The sequence below is a fragment of the Apteryx mantelli genome, chromosome 1 (genome assembly GCF_036417845.1).
Source record: "Apteryx mantelli isolate bAptMan1 chromosome 1, bAptMan1.hap1, whole genome shotgun sequence".
In the NCBI taxonomy this organism is placed as follows: Eukaryota; Metazoa; Chordata; class Aves; order Apterygiformes; family Apterygidae; genus Apteryx; species Apteryx mantelli.
Window position 1 is genome coordinate 119,511,639 of NC_089978.1, and position 18,852 is coordinate 119,530,490.

Below are 18,852 nucleotides of genomic sequence, written 5' to 3' on the forward strand. Positions count from 1 at the left end.
CTTTGCAGCTGCAAATTTATCTTAGCCTTGTAGCTTAGTTATTTTAGGTATCACACAATTCATTCACATTTTTCTTATTGCTGAGGAACAGTAAGGGATACAGGAAATTCTTGGCATCTTTCATTGCCATGCTTGGGTGGTCTCAGTCTACTTTTTTGCACTAATTTACTGTCTTTGAAACATTCAAGAGATACAAACGCCTACTGCAGATACAGTTTTACTGCTTAAGAAATTAGGTGCAGCCTTGTAATTTACATAATAGCAATTTCAGCAAGTTTCTCTGCTTTTAACCCAGTCTTTTAAAAAACGAACATGAAACTTCATCTTAGCTGTGTCGGCATGAGCAGCTCTTGTTCCCACAGTTGAGTCCCAGCACTGCTCTCTCTGTCAGGACTGATGAAATAAACTGGTCAGCTCCTAACCCAAGTTAAAATAATCTATATTTTTCTGGGCTATTTTTAGCATTGGTGAGTGGCTTGTTAGAAGTTTGTGACATAGTCTTGTAAGTCACTGGCACAACTGAGGATGCAGCAGAGCTGAGCGTGGCTTTTATAGTCCATCTGACAGCATTTTTTTCAACATAACTTCCCCCTGTGCCTATGGTGCTTCCTCCCAGGAGGCATTTGGAAGGGCTCCTGCTGGAATACTGACCTCATCGGTCTTGTTTAGGAGATCACTCTGCTGGTGGCAGTGGTCCAGCCAGCCTAAACAGTGTCAGCTGATGGGTTGGTACCATTCCCACAGCTGTCCACTGCACGCGTGCGCACACACACACACACACACACACACACACAGCATTGCCACTACTTTTATTCATTCATCAAAAATGCATTACATTATTGACTACTACCACTTTGGAATGACATCTGCGTCATCTTTTAATAGTACCTTGATGGCAGACTGGTTTTGAAACTGCATTTCTATTGGCTTGAATACAAAGTAGCTGTTGCCAGCGAGTGATTATTTGGTTTGTTTTTACATTAGAATTGCCACAAAAATTTTTATACTGGGAGACTATTGTGCAGTGATGTTTGTAGATGTTGCAAATGAGAGGGGCAGAAGTGAAGCAAATACATCCTTTAGCCAAATGGTATTCTCCAGTATGAGGTTTCCTGACTTCTTCAATATTACTCACTTTTAGAGTCTGTTCTCCTCATTTTCACTGTAACAGGGGTATCTTCTGCCTTCTGAGAAATTGCTTATACCAGTCACCTGGCTCTTGTTTAGTTCCATTTGCTGAATGAGTGGCACTGCCATTACTGACCTTTTGTTGGAGCTTAGCGCTGATTTGCTTCATACTAAACAGGTAGGTACAGCTGGACTTTAGCCTCTGTCCTTCACTACAGTAACATTGCATCACTTTTTACAGTTTAAAAAACCCTGTCCCCTGTTAAAGCAATTTCTAAAAGGTAAATTTAAACCAGAAATTTAGCTGACCTGTGTCAAATGTTTTTATCATAAATAATGCAGGAAATAACTACAGCCTTATCCTTACAAGGGTCTTTAAATGCAACAAAATCATAATTACATGACTTGATACCCCTGGAAGGCAAGTGAGAGCTAGGGAAACAGCTCAGTCAATAGGAGAACCCAGGGATCTGATCTGGTCCCACAACACAAATCTTACAAAAAATCAGCCTAATAACCACTATCACTGGAAGTAACTTTACAGATATGTACATTTTAATAGCTAAAGCTTGCAGTTACATGATTCAAGAGGGAAGGAAGAAGACCCTGACCAAGTCCAGATGTATTCCCTCTGTGCACAAAACAAAGTGGTTTGTTGCACTGAGAAAATGCACACTCCCTGGATTAAAAAGGCTTTCCCTTATCTCCTTCCCCACAGCAGATGGGCATCTCTCACTTTTGCCCATCCCCTCTGTGACTTCCACTTAGCGGGGGGGCAAAGGCTGCATCTGGAGAGCGTCATATGTGTCCTTGGTTGCTGCACTGAGCCCCTGGAGAGAAGGGAAAAAAAAAAAAAAAAGTGAGGTAAGTGTGACTGGTTAGTTCTCCCTACTTGACCGCTCAGGAACAAGTTGGCAGGGGCTCAGTGGCATAATACTAAATTCTTTTTCCTACAGTTTTTTTAACTCATGAGTGTTTTCTTAGTCTTTGTATGGTGTCAATAGCTATCACTTACTTGAAGGCAGGATGCATCCTGAATAACTGTTAGGATGATTTGCTGTAGTCATATACTCCTAACAGGTTATGCAGTTTCTCAGAGTACATTTTACTTGCTTATTATTGGCTGTTAAGAGCTAACTGTTGCTAGAGTGAACCTTGTCTACTAGCAAAATGAATAGACATCAAATGCTGAACATTGCTCTGTGAACTTCTCCTCCATAATAATTTGGAAGGGAAGCCAGATGCAACACGAGGTAAGTTGGCAGTGGGGCTTCAGATGGCAGATGAGGGAAGCATCCCATCAAACCCCTTCCTGCGACTGTGTGGACCATCTGCTCTGGTGCTGATAAGTCAGCTGTAACATGCATGTTGCATATCCCTGCTGCCTCCTTGGAGCCAACTACTCCAGGAGCAGGGTAGAGCAAAACATGGGAGAGTCTCAGGTCATGGGTCTAAGAGGCTACTAGAGCGGAGGTAACTGGGACTTCCAAGACTGAGGACTTAGCTAGACATGGTGCTTACTTGTACAATTTCTTGCTACCTCTGTTATGAATATTTAGTGGCAGCAAGGAGGTCTCAGCATAGCATAGAGTCATGGGATCTAATCTGAACAAAACCTGTACTGTAATTTGAATACATTGATAGGGTAGTGCCTTTATCAACTAACTGTGACTATCTTGGTAGAGCAGGTTTTGAAGAAAGGTACCATTAGTTACGAGTATGGCCACATTACAAGAAAACTCCCTGCCGCACACTGTATCAGAGAACAAAATTTGTTTGTGATCTTGAGATGTCGGTGGCAATGTACAGGCTTCTACAGGGAACTGAAATGCATGTTTTGGAACAAGTGTGCATGGCAGCCTGAATAAGGCCTTGTGATAGACTCCTGCCCTCTGTTATGTGTGTGCAGCCCTGAAAACCCTGATCAGTTTGTGCTCTGTACGCTGTAGTGGGATGGACAGAACCACTGATGCTTTGAGTCACAGCTGCTGTTTGGCAACCTGGAAGGAAGGGCTGGGCCATTTAGGCAACAAACAGTTCAAGTCATTTCAGAACCAGAACCATAGGCATCATCTGCTATAGTCAAAGGTGGTTCTCCAAGGATATAGGATTGTGGAAACACTTCCTACCAGAGCTGCTAGGTAAGTTTTCCTGCCAGTTGTACTCAGAGGATGCAGGCACTTTTTCAAAGTCACAACAGGGTGGTCTTTGCTCTGACTCTGAGTAACTGCCCTCAGAAAGGCACTCTGAAAGCCCTGTGGCATCAGGCATCACCAACATTGCAGTTAGATATGTAGCTAGGAGCTACAGTTACGCCATGAACATAAACGAGGGGAACAGTTGCTGGATGTGTTGCCTACCTGGTAAACACCATCATTCCCTTTGCCTCGCCGCCTCTGCCGCATTGGGAAAGAAAAACAAGCATACATTAAGGAGTGCTTTTCCCATTATGCAAAAAGAAAGAAAAACCTGACTTTTCCCATCCTGTACTGAGGGTCAGCAGCTGTACTCAGCCTAGACACCCCCTGTGCAGGAGGGAAAGCTTGCTGCCAAGTGCCTTCTAGTCTTCCAGTCTGGACCAGCCCAGACATGCTGCCTGTCAGCATTTGCTGCAAGTGCTGTGGAAGGAGAAAATAGGGAGGATTGGAAAGAAAAAGGGAATTATTTAGGTTTTATAGCATACTTTCTTACATACTGTTATAATGCTGATATTTCTTTGATTTGCTGTATGTATGGAGATTTGGTATTGTTTCTATAGGCACCTCTTGTTTTATGAACTTAAGGTACACCTGGAAGAAACAGTCTGTCTCTTTTGATGTCAGCTAGTGTCTGAGCAGCTCTGCCCTCTATTGGACAGACATGGCTAATTACTTAAATTCTCTAGCGTGCATTTTGTAAACCCTCTAGAAGTTCAAAGGAATTGTCAGTAAGTCAATCTGGGGAAAAAGTCACCCAGAATTCAGTAAAATAGATACTAGGCTGACTTGGTAGAAGTAGGTCACATAAACAAGGTCATTCAGACCAGCCAGGCACAAGGAAAAGCCCTGTCTTGAACCTGCTGGCTGTTCCCAGGGGCAGGGGAGCTGTCAGAGGAAGCAGCCCTGTTGTGCTCCAGAGAGCAATTCCCAGGTGAGAACCAGGCACTGGCAGAGCTTAGAGCCACCTGCATGAAGGGCGACACTTCAAGCATATGGCTGGTCATAACTACCCCAATGCTGGAGAGGGTTGGTCCCTGAGGGTGTTTCATGCATGTTATAAATGACAAAAAGTAGTGCCTGCTACAGTTAAAATTACAGTAGTCTGTTAAATGATTGCATTGTCATGTATCTAGAATGAGACAAGTGCAATTTTTTCCCCAATAATATAAACATTCATAAACAAAAACATGGAGAGACCTTATAAATTGAACTTGAATATGTCAAATAGGCTTTAGAATAATAAAAAAGGGGGGAATTAAATGACAGAGTTGCTTAAGCATTTTCCAACATGAAACTTTGTTTTGAAATTCTCCTTTTGTCACTTTTCAGAGAGAAATGAAAGGTTAAAAATATGACACTTTGACCCAAAATAGAACCTGTGTAGGTCATAGTAATTTTTCATTTTGCCAATAACAATGTCCAAAGATGATTTTGTTTCAACACCAGCTTCCCTCCCCCAGTTGTTTGTGCACAGAAATAAAACCATCCCTTTTTTTTCTACCTTTAGACATAGCTGACCTGTTCCTTTTTAAATTTGAAAATGGATGTGGGGGAAGGGGAGTGTTCTCCAGTTACTTGTCTGAAGACAAACTCAAACTCATAGAGAGAAACCCTCCATTTCTGAATTGCCTTGGATGAAACTGCTCAACTAATATGAGTGGCTGGACAGTCATAAACATTGCAGCCCCTGAAATTGGACATTGCCTTCAAATATTGCTCACCCACCTGATATCCTCCCCCTCTTCAGTAGGGGTAACTGCTAGGATTTTTCTGTCCAAAAGTTGAAATGTTTCCCCTTGACATTAGTCAATCTGCTCAGGGACACTGCTGATGTGCAGGCTGTGTTTATAACACTGATGGGGCAAGCCTTACTGTCCAATCTCCACTTTGTTTTATGGCTACTATAATTCTAATGCTACTTTTTTTATTTACTGCTACATCTAACACACCAGTTAGTTACTACTGGAAATAGGTAACTACTTTCAGCTCATGTGGGTGCTGTGTAGCACGGGGACTTTCCTGTGCAAGACAGCTACATGCAGTACAGGGCTGCAAGGGAATGGGAATAAAGAATTTTTCTTCCCAGGCTTTCACCAGGAAGGAAGATAGCACTCACCTCTCCCTTCTTTCCAATTTCACTGTATGCTTCACCCATCTTGTCTTTCTGCAGTGTCTGCAGAGACAAAATGTTAATAGAAAAGCCCCTGGGACGCTTCCACCACGCTCCTGTGCTTCTGGGGTTTCCTTGCCTCGACTCGACCCCCTTCAAAACTTTGTCCTCCTTCTCTGGGATAGGTCAGTGGTGGATCTTGACTGATGTACATTAAAATATATGCATGTCATGCATGAACAAAACTATTCTATCAACATCACCTCCTCTCCAAGCACTTAAATAGCTGTAACTCTACCCTCAACAGGAATTTCTCATAAAACCAGTTCACTTTTCTAGCTCATCACCACATACTACGCCACTGCACCTCTCTCCAAAGAAAAATCTTTAAGCAGCATTAATTCAGGAGACAAAACTGAACATGCAGCTCAGGGAAATCCATAACATTGCAGGGTGAAGGTCAAGAAAGAGGAGCTCTTCCTTCCTCTATCCAGGGAAATGGTTTCCAAACTTTTAGGACCTGGTATGACAGGACCTTCTGATCCAGTAAGGATAAAGGCCAGTCTTGGAAACACACTCATTTCTTCTTATTTAATACTGAACACCCAGAAAGACCCCGAGTGAGGCACAAGTATTAGTATTCATGTATCTATCCTTTGGAGCATAGACCATCAAATTTAGCTAGAGCTGAATTAATTAAAACAAGAGGCTCCTTAGCTGCCATTCTTAGAAGCCCTGGTATTTGGCCTTTGTCGGACAGCAGCCAGATAGATAGGCTGCAGCACAAGCCCCTGAAATACAGTGTCATCATTCACATGGGACAAAGGTCAGGATGCTCCCTCATGGCTAACACAAAGCAGGTATGTTGATCCAAATTCTTTTCCCCATCCGCCCCAAGTAGTCAATGTTTTCTCTTATTACTGACTGATGTCAGAAATTATCTAGCAAAAAAAAAAAAAAAAAAAAAAAGACACCCAAAAAACCAAACCAAAACAAAAATCTTGTTTAAAAGGAACTGTTAAGTTTGAACCAAAACCAAAATGGGGTGGTAGGTGGTGGTGGTGGGGATTCTATGAATTAGAAACTCCTATTTCCAGCCCACCCACCCGACTCTTTGCCTCTCCCTCCAGCTTGTTCTACTCACAGTGTAGACGGTGTCCTGAGGGGTCTTTCTTCTCTGCTGCAAAACAAAGGCAGAAAGTTGCCCACACGTAGCACTATCAGCATCTTCTCCCTCCATTGTGCCCGTGAATTAGCACTAAGGCCCAGCTACAGCTCTATGAACATGCCCATTACAGCCCATGTTGCCCCCACCCATAAGGCTCTGTTAAGATAGCTTGTTCTCTGGAAAATTAATTCAATTTTAATAAATTGTAAAACTTAGCCCTTCTGCTCTCAATCTCTACAGCTGTCATCTGCAGGCAAGCCCTAAACGCCTAGGCAGCAGGTTTGCCCTCTCTCTTTCTTTGAAACTGTTCAGCTCTGCAGCAGAAGCAGTTGTTTTGGCTGCTGCTTTGCTCTGTTGGCACTTGTTTGGAGGCATCACACGCAGAGAGCGCTAGTGAAACACCCCTCCTGCCTCGCCTGCTCCACATCCGCCCGTGGCTAGGTGTCACTTCCTATTCTGAGTGGCTGCAAGTTCTCAGCAGTGGGATTGGGGGGGGGCAGGGGGGGGGCTGCAGGGCAAAGATCAAAGCAGGGAGGTTTTACTCTTGTCCCCACCATGCTATCAGCCTCGTGACTTACTTACTATACAGATTTTGCCATTCCCTCTAGCAGAGGGCAGGGGTGCTTAGCAAATGCGTGATGAATGTCTGCCTGTCTAAACAGCGGTTAGACACAAGAAGAAAAGAACCAGATTAAAAGAAAAAAAAAATGGTGCATGTGTGGGAAGAAGTTACCTGGTGTCTCCCACCCATCTCAGGGTCTGCACCTCTCTTTGCCCCCAGAACATCATATTCATCTCTGTGCCCACGAGACAGTTTCTGAAATGAAAAAGCAAGAAGCAGTGATGATAGACATTATGATCATGAGAAAACAGATCTTGACTTAGTACAAGAAAAGAAAGGGAATCCAGTTTGGCATCCAAAGTCATGAGTGCTGTAACTGGGGCGGAAACTATTTTTACCCCGATGCTATTGCCAACAAAAATGTCTATGACTAAGCACTGAAACAACAAAGAGTGGTATGTGCTGTGCAAAAATTTAAGCCATTGCCTCAAGACCTTTTCTTAAGTAGAAATGAGCCTAGCAGGAAGAGCGACTCTGACTTTTATTCTCTGTCTGTCAGTGGTGGGTGAAGATCAATGCACTTGATTTTTCTTGCAGAACAGCTGTCTAAATTTGTATTAAGTGAATGCAGAAAGTTTATGTCTAACTCATTTCTTATGTGGGACCAATCACCCTGGAAGAAGGCAAAGGAGTAATCACAGGTCAAACCTAACACACAGAACAGGGTGGGTATGTCAGGAAATTATGTTCCTATTTCCAGATGTGCTCAAGGAGTGTTCAATGCTATTCAAAAGCTGGCACTTTTAAACTGAAAAAAAACCCATTAGTTTTCATACATTAAGTAGCAAAACAGTGGAACTCATTATCACAGGATGTGGCTATGGTCAAGAGCTTGAGATGATTAAAGAATTTAATGCTACCATCAATGACCAATGTAGCTAGAAAAGACAGACAGGCTCTTGTCTCTGTCTCCTTTCACTGTCTGAAGACCTGTTTGATGCTGGCTACAGTCAGGGCGCAGTGGATGAGGTCAGCCTCCAGTGCAAACTCATATGGCAGCTGTCATGTGGTGGGGACAACAAGAAGGCTCAGGGCCAGAGACTTCAGGGCTGTGTGACTCAGGCTCCACACACTTGGTGATACAAGAGCTATGGCCTCCTGCAAAGTCAGTAATGCAGAGTTCCTGGATGTTTACCTTTTCTCCAACCCGCATCAAATAAATCAGGAAAATATAGGTATTTGTTTTGCCTGTGGGTCAGCCCTGGCCAGCAGCACTAGCTGCTGCTAGACCAGTGAGCAGAGAGCTTCATGCCAGCCTGCAGAGGACAGTGCATGGGGGGGGGGGCACCATATATAACAATCTGGCGGATGTGCACACAGCTCTTGCAAATGCATTATATAATGTAGCACATAGAGCCTGGTCTCTGATTCAGACTTGGGTCCTTGTATACCTTCATGGTAGTGGATCAAATCAGGCCCCTACAGTCCACATATCTGTCTGGCATCTAACCAGATAAGAGACCACAGGTTGCCCTTGTCAGGTTTTATTTTGCCTCCTAACAACTGTGCTGCATGCTTTGGGATATGTCTTTCATTAGCTGGGGTCATCCGAAGCTTTTCTAATCCACAGGCAGTTCACTACTTTGAATTAAGTGCCCCAAAAGGGGTGGCTGGATAGCAGATTTGGAAAAAAATATATATTACAAAGCAAATGAACAAACAAGCAAATAGAGCAGTAGGTACTTACATTATACACGTCATTCTGGCCTGGCTGCAGCTGTGGCTCAGGGGCTTGGCTGAGCTGGAAGAGAGAGTGCACCGTCAGCGCCGAGGGGCAGCGGCATTGATCAGGCCTTTCATTTCCTCGTTCCTACAGGTCGCCCGTGGCAGAAACAGGGCACCACAGATGTAGCCAACCCAGGGCACTGCTGGGGCTTTGGGCAATGCAAATCATTGCTGCACGGGCACTTTTACCTATCTGCCTGTCTGCTTGCAGAAGACAAGTTATCTTACTCGTGTATTACACCAGTTCACAGCTATTCAACGCAGCCATTTCTGCCCCCCACCAGATTTTGCAGTCCTCTTTCGTGCGTTAAGGAAAGTAGCTCCATCATGCTATGAACTGCAGCCTGTTCTAAGAAAAACTGGGCATTTGGGGCTGCCACTAACCCAAAGCCCACCTCAATCCTCCGGAGGGAGTAGTGCCCACACAGCTCCTGGGTGTCCCCAGCAGCAGCCAGCAAAGGGACTTCCAGCACCCTCTGAAGTAGCTCCTGCCTTGCAGGGCTGTAGTGCCACCAGGGTAAGTTATTATTAGTGGCAACTAATGCATAGGTTTGCCCTTCCATAAGCTACTCTTTGGCACTGCTCCTCATGCTATTTATGGGTGTTTCATTTTTGAGCCAGGCTGTTTCAGGAAAAAATGGCAGTTTTTAGGTCAGTGAGAGCAGCTACTTGAGTGCCAGTCATTTCCAGAAAAAAAGTGTCAAACCATATTCTCTGTATTGCTTTTAACTTTTTTTTAGTTATTATACATACATTAAAATCAGCTTTCTAGCTGGAATTGTATTCATGAAATCTAGAGGGATAAACCTGACTGATTTTTAAAATAATATCTGTGATAAGTACAAATTATCCACCCCACCCATTTCCCTGTGGAAGGGTCATTATCATCACTGAATCCTTGGTAGGACCAGTATTTACCAACCATCCAACCCATGTTTCCCGCAACAGAGCCTAAAGGTCCACATAGGCCATAAATTAAAAATCACGGCAAAAGCAAGGTGGTACCCTTGGCTAAAGCAACTACAAACAATTCCTTCAGTCAAGAGGTGAGGTGACAAAAACGTCACAGCTTGGAAGATTTACAAAAAAGTTCTAGGTTCATGTCAAAATAGAAGCTCCCTGGAAAACGCCTTGTCAGCTTTTTGCCGCTTTGTGACAGCATTTCTGCTAAAATGCCTCTGCTACTTTTGGCTTGAGAGACTCTAGCTCTCAGCTAAACAGCTCCCAACCCAACGGTGTCTGTGTAGGATGGACACACACATCCCCACCTGCTTTGGCCAGGGCATTTTGCCTTGGCTACATGCTGAGCAGCCAACGCGGCAGGCGCATGACTGCTCACTGACGGGCAGCAGCGGCCGTCTCCACGCATTGTCCGGCTTTGCTGTCAGTGGGGCTGGCAGATGCCTCCCAGCGCAGCCCTGCTCCTGCGAGGGCCGGCATTAAATTCATGTTGCCACATGCGGCCCTTTGACTCCTTTCTCTTGGGCACATGCTGCTTCTTCCTCCACTGCCCAGCTCCATTAATTCAGCCTCCCAGCATGCTAAACACAGCTGTTGTAGTTGCTCTGTGTTTTAAAGCCACAAAAAAACATATCTAGACCGAAGATGCAATAGAAGAGGCAGATGCAGCTTAACAGCTCTCCCAGAAAAGAGCGAGGGCAATGTTCATCTAGCGTGGCTCCCATAGACCCAGCCTGCGTAACCACAGAAATGGCTTTCCTCCTTCATTCTGCTTCTTCCTCTCAGGCAACAGCCTATTTGCTACATCTGAACTATCACCAGGCACGTATCAGCAAACAGCTAAGCTCACCAGGAGGACAGTGAACATGCTGAGTCCTAAGGGTGAGGGGCACTGCCTCTACCTGGGACCCAGGTCCCACTGCCAGCAGTGAGCTCCAGCTGAGCAATGGCACCAACTTCTGTCCCTGCAGCAGTCCCCTTCAGACAGAGTGCTGCATCGGGGGGGAAGAAGAGCTGTCAGAGAGTTGACAGCTGCTGCAGCAGCTCGCTGCTTCTCCAGGTTCATGCTCCTCCTTGAATATTTTACTGAGCCCTCCTTAACGATAGGGCTCTCGCCCCCGCAGCAGGCAAGGTGCACAGTTCCTGCCGTCAGCACAGTGCAAGTGTATGCATGTGTGTGTGTGTGTGCGTGTGTGTGTGCATGCCCGAGTGACTTTTCCCTCTAGCAGCCTCAAAAAGATTTCCAGTGCCAGAGCAGCAGCACTGTCATCTGTAGTTGGGATTTATAATGGCAGCAAGAAAGAAAATAAAAGAAAAAAAAAAAGCTTCTCCTTTACTGTTGCTCAGTTCCTCCAAACACATTTATTCCCGAGTTCGGTACTGGCTTTGCAGCCTGAGAAATGATCTGTCTGCAGAGCAGGCTGAGCCCCAGCAGCATGGTCCTACCTCATCAGGACTCCTGCTAGTGGTCTCAGCTATGACCAAGTGAGAAGCACCCCTAGATCCCAGCACAGCCAGCCTTTGCATCTGCTGCAGAGGCTGAGCAGGGAGATACCCCGCACACATTTCCAAAGCACCTTTTGGCCTGAATCTGTTGTTCAGGCCAGGCTGAAAGCACCATTTCAGTGGAGTGCCCCGTGCAGGGGAGAGGGAGATAACTCCTGTCCTATGATGTGGAGAGCTGTGGGAGCATGTACATGTGCAGAAATGTACATTCCTCCATCACATCATGTTATCTTCTTCTGTGGAAGTAGACTAAAACCACTAAATGCCTCCCTAGATGCTGAACAGCTGCTGGATGGTAACAACAGCCCCTCAGTCCCCCCCTCACTCCTCTCCTGTGGAAGCCGGGCCCTTGGGTTTCATCATTTGCACACCCCCACTGCCAAACATGTTCGACTCCTGGAGACATTTTAATACTTCCTCCACAAGCTTGGCATTTCTCCTTGATTTTCTGCACACACTCTCTTCTTCTCATCTCTTTCCAGTGACAAAGCAGCAGCAGAAACCAAATCACTGTTGAACAAGCATTTCCCAGCTACTCTAACCAGAATCTCTGACTGTGTCCATCACTGTGGCATCAAAATACTCTTAGCATTATCAAGAAGAATAGCATATAGTACATATTCTTCCTCTCCATTCCTGAGCCCTTGAGAGAACTCCCCCAAATCACTTGGGTTTGCACTGGAAAAGGGAAAGAAAGGGCAACAGAAAGGTCTTATTCTAAGAGACATGCTTTCTCTCCACCCCCACTTTCCAGTCCAGTTCAACTTGTGTACGTAACAAAAGCCAAACACATCAGTGTTTGGACAGACTGACCTTAGCTTTGACAAAAAGTGCTGTCATGATGACTGCGTAAATGAAGAGGAATCCATCCAGCAAGTAGCAGAGTCTTGGGTCTGTCAGTCCAAGAATTGGTACAGCATCTGCACAGAAACATCAGATACATAAACAAACAAGGCCATTTGTATTAATCGAGTGCTTGACAGCATCTCTGTGGCAGCGCTGCATTGCACTGTATGAAAGAAGAGTCAATATGAGGGCAAGTCTGCCCCTTTGCAAAGGGGACAGAAATCTGAATGAGACTCATAGAATAATTTAGGTTGGAAGTGACTTTTGGAGGTTATCTGGTCCAACCCCCTCTCAAAACAAGGTCAATTAGATCAGGCTATCCAGGATTTCATCTGGTTGAGTTCAGTGCATCTCCAAGGATGGAGATGCTCACAGCCTCCCTGGGCACCTGCTCCAGTGCTTGACCTTGCTCAGGCAGTACAGGACATTTTACCTGCACTCCCCACGCTGCAGGGCCCAGGTTGTGCTCCCTGCTCCACACATGCAGTTACTGGAAGAGTACCTGGCCCAGAGCACTTGTAATCTGGGAACATCCAGTAGTATCTCTCGCAGGGATTTATTACAGGATCTGGTTAGGTTAGGATTTTTTTCACCAACTAAAATGTGCATATGTGAAAATATATCAGCTTTGACAAAATTTTAGGGAAGAGCTCCTCAGATCCAGGACAAAATTTCCTGTAAAATGTAAAGAAAGACCTACACCACCATAGTCAGCTGAAGACCCAGACTCAAACCTCGGCTCTACCTTATTCGGAATAGGAATTTGAAGATACATCTCCTATATCCCAGGACATATACTGAAACCATCAAGCTACAGTGCCTTGTCTGTGAGGGGTCTCTGGAGTTCTCAATTTGGGGATGTTAGAGACTATTAAATATAAGAGGGGAAGTATGGGCAGGACTTTTTACTGACTTTTTACCCCAGACATCAGAAAATGTCCCTGAAGTGCCCATGAGACGCCCTGGTTTAATTCCTGGTTGAGAGGAAGGTTTTCAACCTGGATTCTCTGTATAGGAACCTCAACTAGCTGCCTCCTTTTGGATGGATCTCTCTGAGAACAGACAAAAAAAGAAGCAGCTTTTTTTTTTTTTTTTTTTTTTTTTTTTTTTAAGAAAAGAAGTGTTGAAACTCTGCTGAGGAAGAAAATCTGTACTACTGCCCTAATTGAAAGCTCAATAAAATTGTTACTCAGAAGAGGCTGGTTTTAATTTCCTAGTCTATGTTGCATGTTACATTTATACCCTGATTTCATCAAGAGGGGCACAGTAGTACTGCTGGTTTGCAGCAGCTACGACTGAAATTGCCCCTGTATCAGTTTGTAAACATCTAAGAAGTTAAAAAAAATTAGCTGAAAAATCAAAACAATTCAGATGAGAAGCCTGAGCAAATATAGATCCAATATGCAGGTCCAGGACCATCCCTAGAGGAAAGGTTATATTGCATGGTTTAAAAATAATAAGCAAATAAATAAATCACTTAAAAGTGAATTGGAAGCATGCTTTGTACAAAGAATTGGAGGGAATTCAAAAAAGGAAGACAAGAATGATCAAGAACCTGTAAAACCCTGCTATGAAGATAAATTGAAAAGACTTGGTATGATTCATCTCCTTCCTAAGGTGAGCAAAGTATGGCAATTCTTATTCACCACATGTGATGGCGAGTAGTTGCACCACTTAATGAACTACTTGAAGGTGCTCAGTTACTCCAGCGATGAGAGCAGAGGAACTGCGCGCTGGGCTTTCTCTCCCAGCCCCCACAGGCCATGCTGAAGATTTCATTAGGAGGATTTTGCAGATGACATTCATGCAGTACACAGCCGCCCGTGTGAGGAAGTCTTTGCAGAAATAAGTTAATGATGATGGTCCGTAGCACTGTTCAAGTATGTATATCCATAAAGTGTGATGAAAAATCCAAGCCTGAATACAGGGTAATGTTATTGTAAATTCTAAAATAAGTGATGATACAATCACTTTTCCCACCAAGAGGCTAACACAGCCACAAAAAGCTGTTTCCAATCTGCAGATTTGTTGCTTTTCTGAACTAAGAATTCATATTTGATTAAAAAAAACCAACGTTTTAAAAACAAAGATTTCTAAATCTGACCTGAGATAAAGTAGGATCCTAACCTATTTCCTTTCCTTTCCTTCTATTTCTATGGCTTTTAAAAGAAGGTTCAAAGCACTTCATAAATAATAGCCTTCACTACATTTTTTCAGAATTGTAAGACCGCATATACATGGGGGAAATGGAGATAGTGGGAATAAGTCATTGCCCAAAATTGTATAGTACACTAACAAACAAGCTGAGAATAGCTTCCTAGAGGTCTTCATTTAAACAGTCACAAGACAGCATTTTACTCCAGAGATGGTTTAGCCCAAAACTAGCTTGAATCCCATTAAAGCCGGTAGCTAAAATGCAGCATCAGGTGAATACAGCTGTATAGCAACCAGGGGCAATTTGTGCCCAGGAGTAACTTAGCTGCTTTCACACAGCACCCATGTCTGTCCCAGCATACCCTGGCCATGTCCAAAAGCAGCTCAGGGTTTTGCAGAACAGCGCCCAAATGAGAAAAAACATGTAAGAAACCTGGGCAGCCCCACACAGAGCCAGCCAGAGCTGAGACGCTCTGGGATATCCGAGCTGCTGCTCACAAGGCCCTTGGGGGGCCCAGCCCCGTGTTGCCTCAGCTCCAGGACAGCTCCCTTGTTCCTGCACCAAAGCAGGAGACATTCGCACCCTCACCTCAGCTCCAGCATTTCCCCAGGGCTAATAAACTCCCCCAGACCAGGAGGAGCTTGAGCAGGAGATGCAGAGAGCTATGGAGTGGAAATCAGAGCATGGTGAACTGCTTTGCTGTACCTCTGCGTCAGCTGTGTTCAACCTTGTCTGACTTTGCAGAGCCACTCAAGTGCCTACACAGTGCTTATCTGGGACATCCTGGCCTCTGAGACCTCAGGTAATGGATTTAAAGCTGTTCAGTATGGGAAGTTCTGCTAGACATAGTCTGGCTGTGATGGTCCTTGTTAAAAATATGTATTGAAACAATGATAAAGTCCAATTTTAGAAATAAACCGTGAAAATTAATTAGGACCATATCTCTTTTCCTTCCTTAATAGGTGTGATTTCTGTATTTTTTTAAAAAGACAGTTCAAAGCACTTTATTAATAATAACCTTTGCAACAACTTTCCAGGATTAGAAAGCGAGAGAGAGAAAAATGAAAGATATAATGTCTATTTGAACAAAACCCAAAGTAGATACAAAGCGTAACAAGCAATTAGCCAGTTAAACAGGCAGCACCCATTCATGTCACCAGGATCAGTTTAGATTTTTAAATCTCTAGAGCAAGAGTTGCTGCTTCTTCAGTATTTGCACAAAGAGAAGCCCAACCAAGTCTCTTAACCATCATCAAATTGAAATGCTGCTACCTGTCCCCATCTGTCCTGAGCTGGGGTTTGGGGACTGCGCCCAAGGCTTCACTGCTGCAGCAGATGCACTGAGAAAAAGGTAGCGGAAGCCGTGCAAACCCAAGCCTGCCATGCCTGTAAGACAGCAGTCACCCTCAACTCCCTCACACAGAGCAAAGCACAAATAATAAGCATTTCACTGATAATTCCCACTTTGTTAACCTCACAGATAACCCAGAGCCTACTGTGAGTTACATAGAGAATCTTTTCAATACTCAGTTACCAGCGTTCTACCAGGCCAGAGTTTAGCAGCCCAGTAATAGACAGTAGAGCTTTAAAGCAAGATGTCTAAACACAGCCCAACTGAGGTGAGGTCACCAGCTGGTGGGCGATATAGTTATGCTGCTAAATAAATGATGCCAAACTTACTCCTTGTATTTGGCTCAGTATTTTCTTCTTTAGGCATCAAAAAGGAGTGAGTCACAAGCCAACATCTAAATATACATATACAGAAGGTCTGAGGGGTCGGGTCCAAAGTGGTGTATCGCTCAGGAGGGAAGCAAGGTCTGAAGGAATAAGAATTGGGAAGTTCTCACTTAATTCTTGCTCTCTTATTCTTGCTCACATGCTCTTATGGAAGTAGCCACACTTTTAGACATCCTATTGCAAAGTGAGGATGTTAGGAAAGCTGGTAAAAAATATGCAGTTTAGAGCATAAATAGCACTAGCTAATTTATTTTAGGAGTTCTTACAGGAGAAGTTATAGGAAGCTTTGTACAAGGACCTGACAAAGGATGCATGAGGATCGGCAGAGCCATGGAAGATGAGTAGATAAGAAAGGAGACTGAGTCAGTAAGCAAGGGGTTGCTGCATTTTATAACAAGCAACTTGTCATGCTAAACCCTAGGTGTGTGCCACCACATTTGGGGGTCTTTCCCAAGCTGTGCTTATGCCACTGAGAAATTTCTTCCCAGCACCTCTTCCTTCAAAGGAAGGAACTGTTCTTTCGTTCCTCTTCTCTCCTCAGAGCTCTCCCCCGAGCGAGGCAGCCTGGCCCTCTGCTACAAGAGTCTGGGCACTTTCTCATCCTGCTGCAGGTCCATGTGCACTCACACCAAGGTCCTGGGGTGTGCGCACCCCTGATCCAGCCCTAACTCATCCCCTCATCATATTCCATTTTGTGCCCCACCAGAGCAGAAGGGCAAGAAATCATTGCCAGCTCCCTGGAATAACCCCCTGCAGCCTTTTGCTTTTTAAAGTTAAAAAATAAAACAAACAAAAAGAACTCACAACCCCCCCACACACACATTTTGGTGACAAGCGAGTGAGAAAAAACAACAAATGAACACAAACCCTGATAACTGAAGGAGAGGAAGCCCGTGGGCCTGAAAGACAGGCCGTGCCGCGAGAGAAGCAGAGTAGGGCTTGACGTGCCAGCGCTGCTCTGCTCAGTGTGGTTGCGGGCAGCAGTTTCAAACCACTCCTCTCAGGCCCCACAGCTGTGTCACTGAGCACCGGGTTTCCTGTGCAAAATCGCAATCCCGGGGGCTTATCTCCAGTCATCTACTCGCCTGACACATGCACGCGGCTCCCCAGCTCCAGGCAGAGAAACAGCCAGAGACGGTGGCTCTCAAAAACACATCCAGCCTCATCCATCTCCCTCCAAAAGAGGATACAATTTGCGGGTGCTGCTCTCCAAGGGCTGCCAGACCCAGGGCAGACCTGTCAGTCTCAAACACCACGTGCGAGGCTTGCTCCTTCGGGCTCCTCGTCACTATGGCTCCCTCGCAGGCGACAGCCCCAACACCCACATGCAGCTCTGGGAAGTTTCACATACTTTGGCGGACACCGTCCTGCCCTGGCTCCCACATGCAGCCAGCAGCAAAAGCAGGCTGGCTCCCAGCCAGCCTGCTGCAGCTGGGCCTGCTGCCGGTCTGCTGGAGAAAGGTAATGAAACAGCACCTGAGCTCTTGAAACGTGCCACTGTCTTTTTTTTTTTTAAATAGGTTTCCCCCTCCAACATTTTTTGCATATCTGGACTGGGGCTAGACTACAGTTCTTGGCGACAGTTGAAGTGCATGTTCTGAAGGCCAACCTACTTGTAAATGCAGGTCAAATTTATCCTCCATAAAATTTTTCTCCCCTACTCCCCTCATTAAGCAATTAACTTAAGGGTTTAATTTTTAAAGTTACCAAAATTCAGTAACAAGGTTATAAATTAAGACTTTTATCTTCCCTAAAATTCTGTTTTTCAGTAAAGCTCATGAAAATCAATCCCAGCATCAGACACTTATGTAACTACAGTCTGCAAGTGAAGTTATCTAAAGATAGAAGCTGTAGTGCATTATCATGGCGATCAGCTTCCTAAGCAGCTGAGGACTACCATATTTACACACCACAGCGAAGTAGCAAGCATTTCTGGAATATCACCATTCTCCATTTCTTCATTAGCATTGATCCAAGAAACTCAGAATTGCTTTATTCTCTTCAATTCAATTGCTGCTATTCAAAAAATCCTGATTGTTGCAAGTTTGTGTTTTTCAGACCTCTGGGGACAAATTTTCACAGCTACCAAAGTAACTGCCACTAAATGGTATATTGGACCCCACTGGACTGTCTCCGCAGAAGCTGAACACATACAGAAGCAGGGCATGACTGATCATGCCTGACTGTATCTATCTAAAAGTTAGATGCTGAGCCCGGGCTACCAATCTGGGCTCTTTCAGAGGTCAAGGTAGAAAGATGAGCACTCATCCATGGTACTTCACCCAGTGAATACAGGCATGCATCCCAAGAGACAGCCCAGACTAAATGCCTAGAAGTTAGCCAGCTAAAGTTGTGAAGAATGGTCCTGTTGACAAAGGCTGAGGCACCCAACCTAGTAACTAGCTCTGATACTTCAGCTGCAAGCACACTTCCCAGAGGTCCCTCAGGAAGCTGGCTTGGTAGCTCAGGCTCCCTTGGAAATGGCAGGACAATCCAAGACTGAAGAAGCAGAGACCAAATGCTCTTCTCCTCTTAGGAGGAAGAGGCTCCTCCATGCCATGGTTTGAGCACACTGATGGAAAAATCTGAGCGAAAACAGCTGAGAGCAGAAAAGGCATGGATTACACCAAGCACAGGGCATTAATGGGTGTGACATGTAAGGCATCCAGCTAAAAGCAATGAGTGAAGTGGATGGCA

At 44.8% G+C, this 18,852-nt stretch overlaps 1 protein-coding gene across 1 annotated transcript in view; it reads right to left on the reverse strand.

Annotated features, from left to right (window-relative positions):
• Nucleotides 1–844: 844 nt before the first annotated feature.
• The window catches only part of CD247 (CD247 molecule), a 60,205-nt gene continuing 42,197 nt past the window's right edge, over nucleotides 845–18,852 (reverse strand). The window contains exons 2-8 of the mRNA XM_067289800.1: nucleotides 12,231–12,337; nucleotides 8,914–8,967; nucleotides 7,338–7,421; nucleotides 6,581–6,616; nucleotides 5,443–5,499; nucleotides 3,489–3,524; nucleotides 845–1,958 (exon numbers count right to left, since the gene is read on the reverse strand). Of these exons, the coding sequence (XP_067145901.1) occupies nucleotides 1,893–1,958; nucleotides 3,489–3,524; nucleotides 5,443–5,499; nucleotides 6,581–6,616; nucleotides 7,338–7,421; nucleotides 8,914–8,967; nucleotides 12,231–12,337 (440 nt within the window). The 3' untranslated portion in view covers nucleotides 845–1,892. The remainder of the gene's footprint in view (nucleotides 1,959–3,488; nucleotides 3,525–5,442; nucleotides 5,500–6,580; nucleotides 6,617–7,337; nucleotides 7,422–8,913; nucleotides 8,968–12,230; nucleotides 12,338–18,852) is intronic.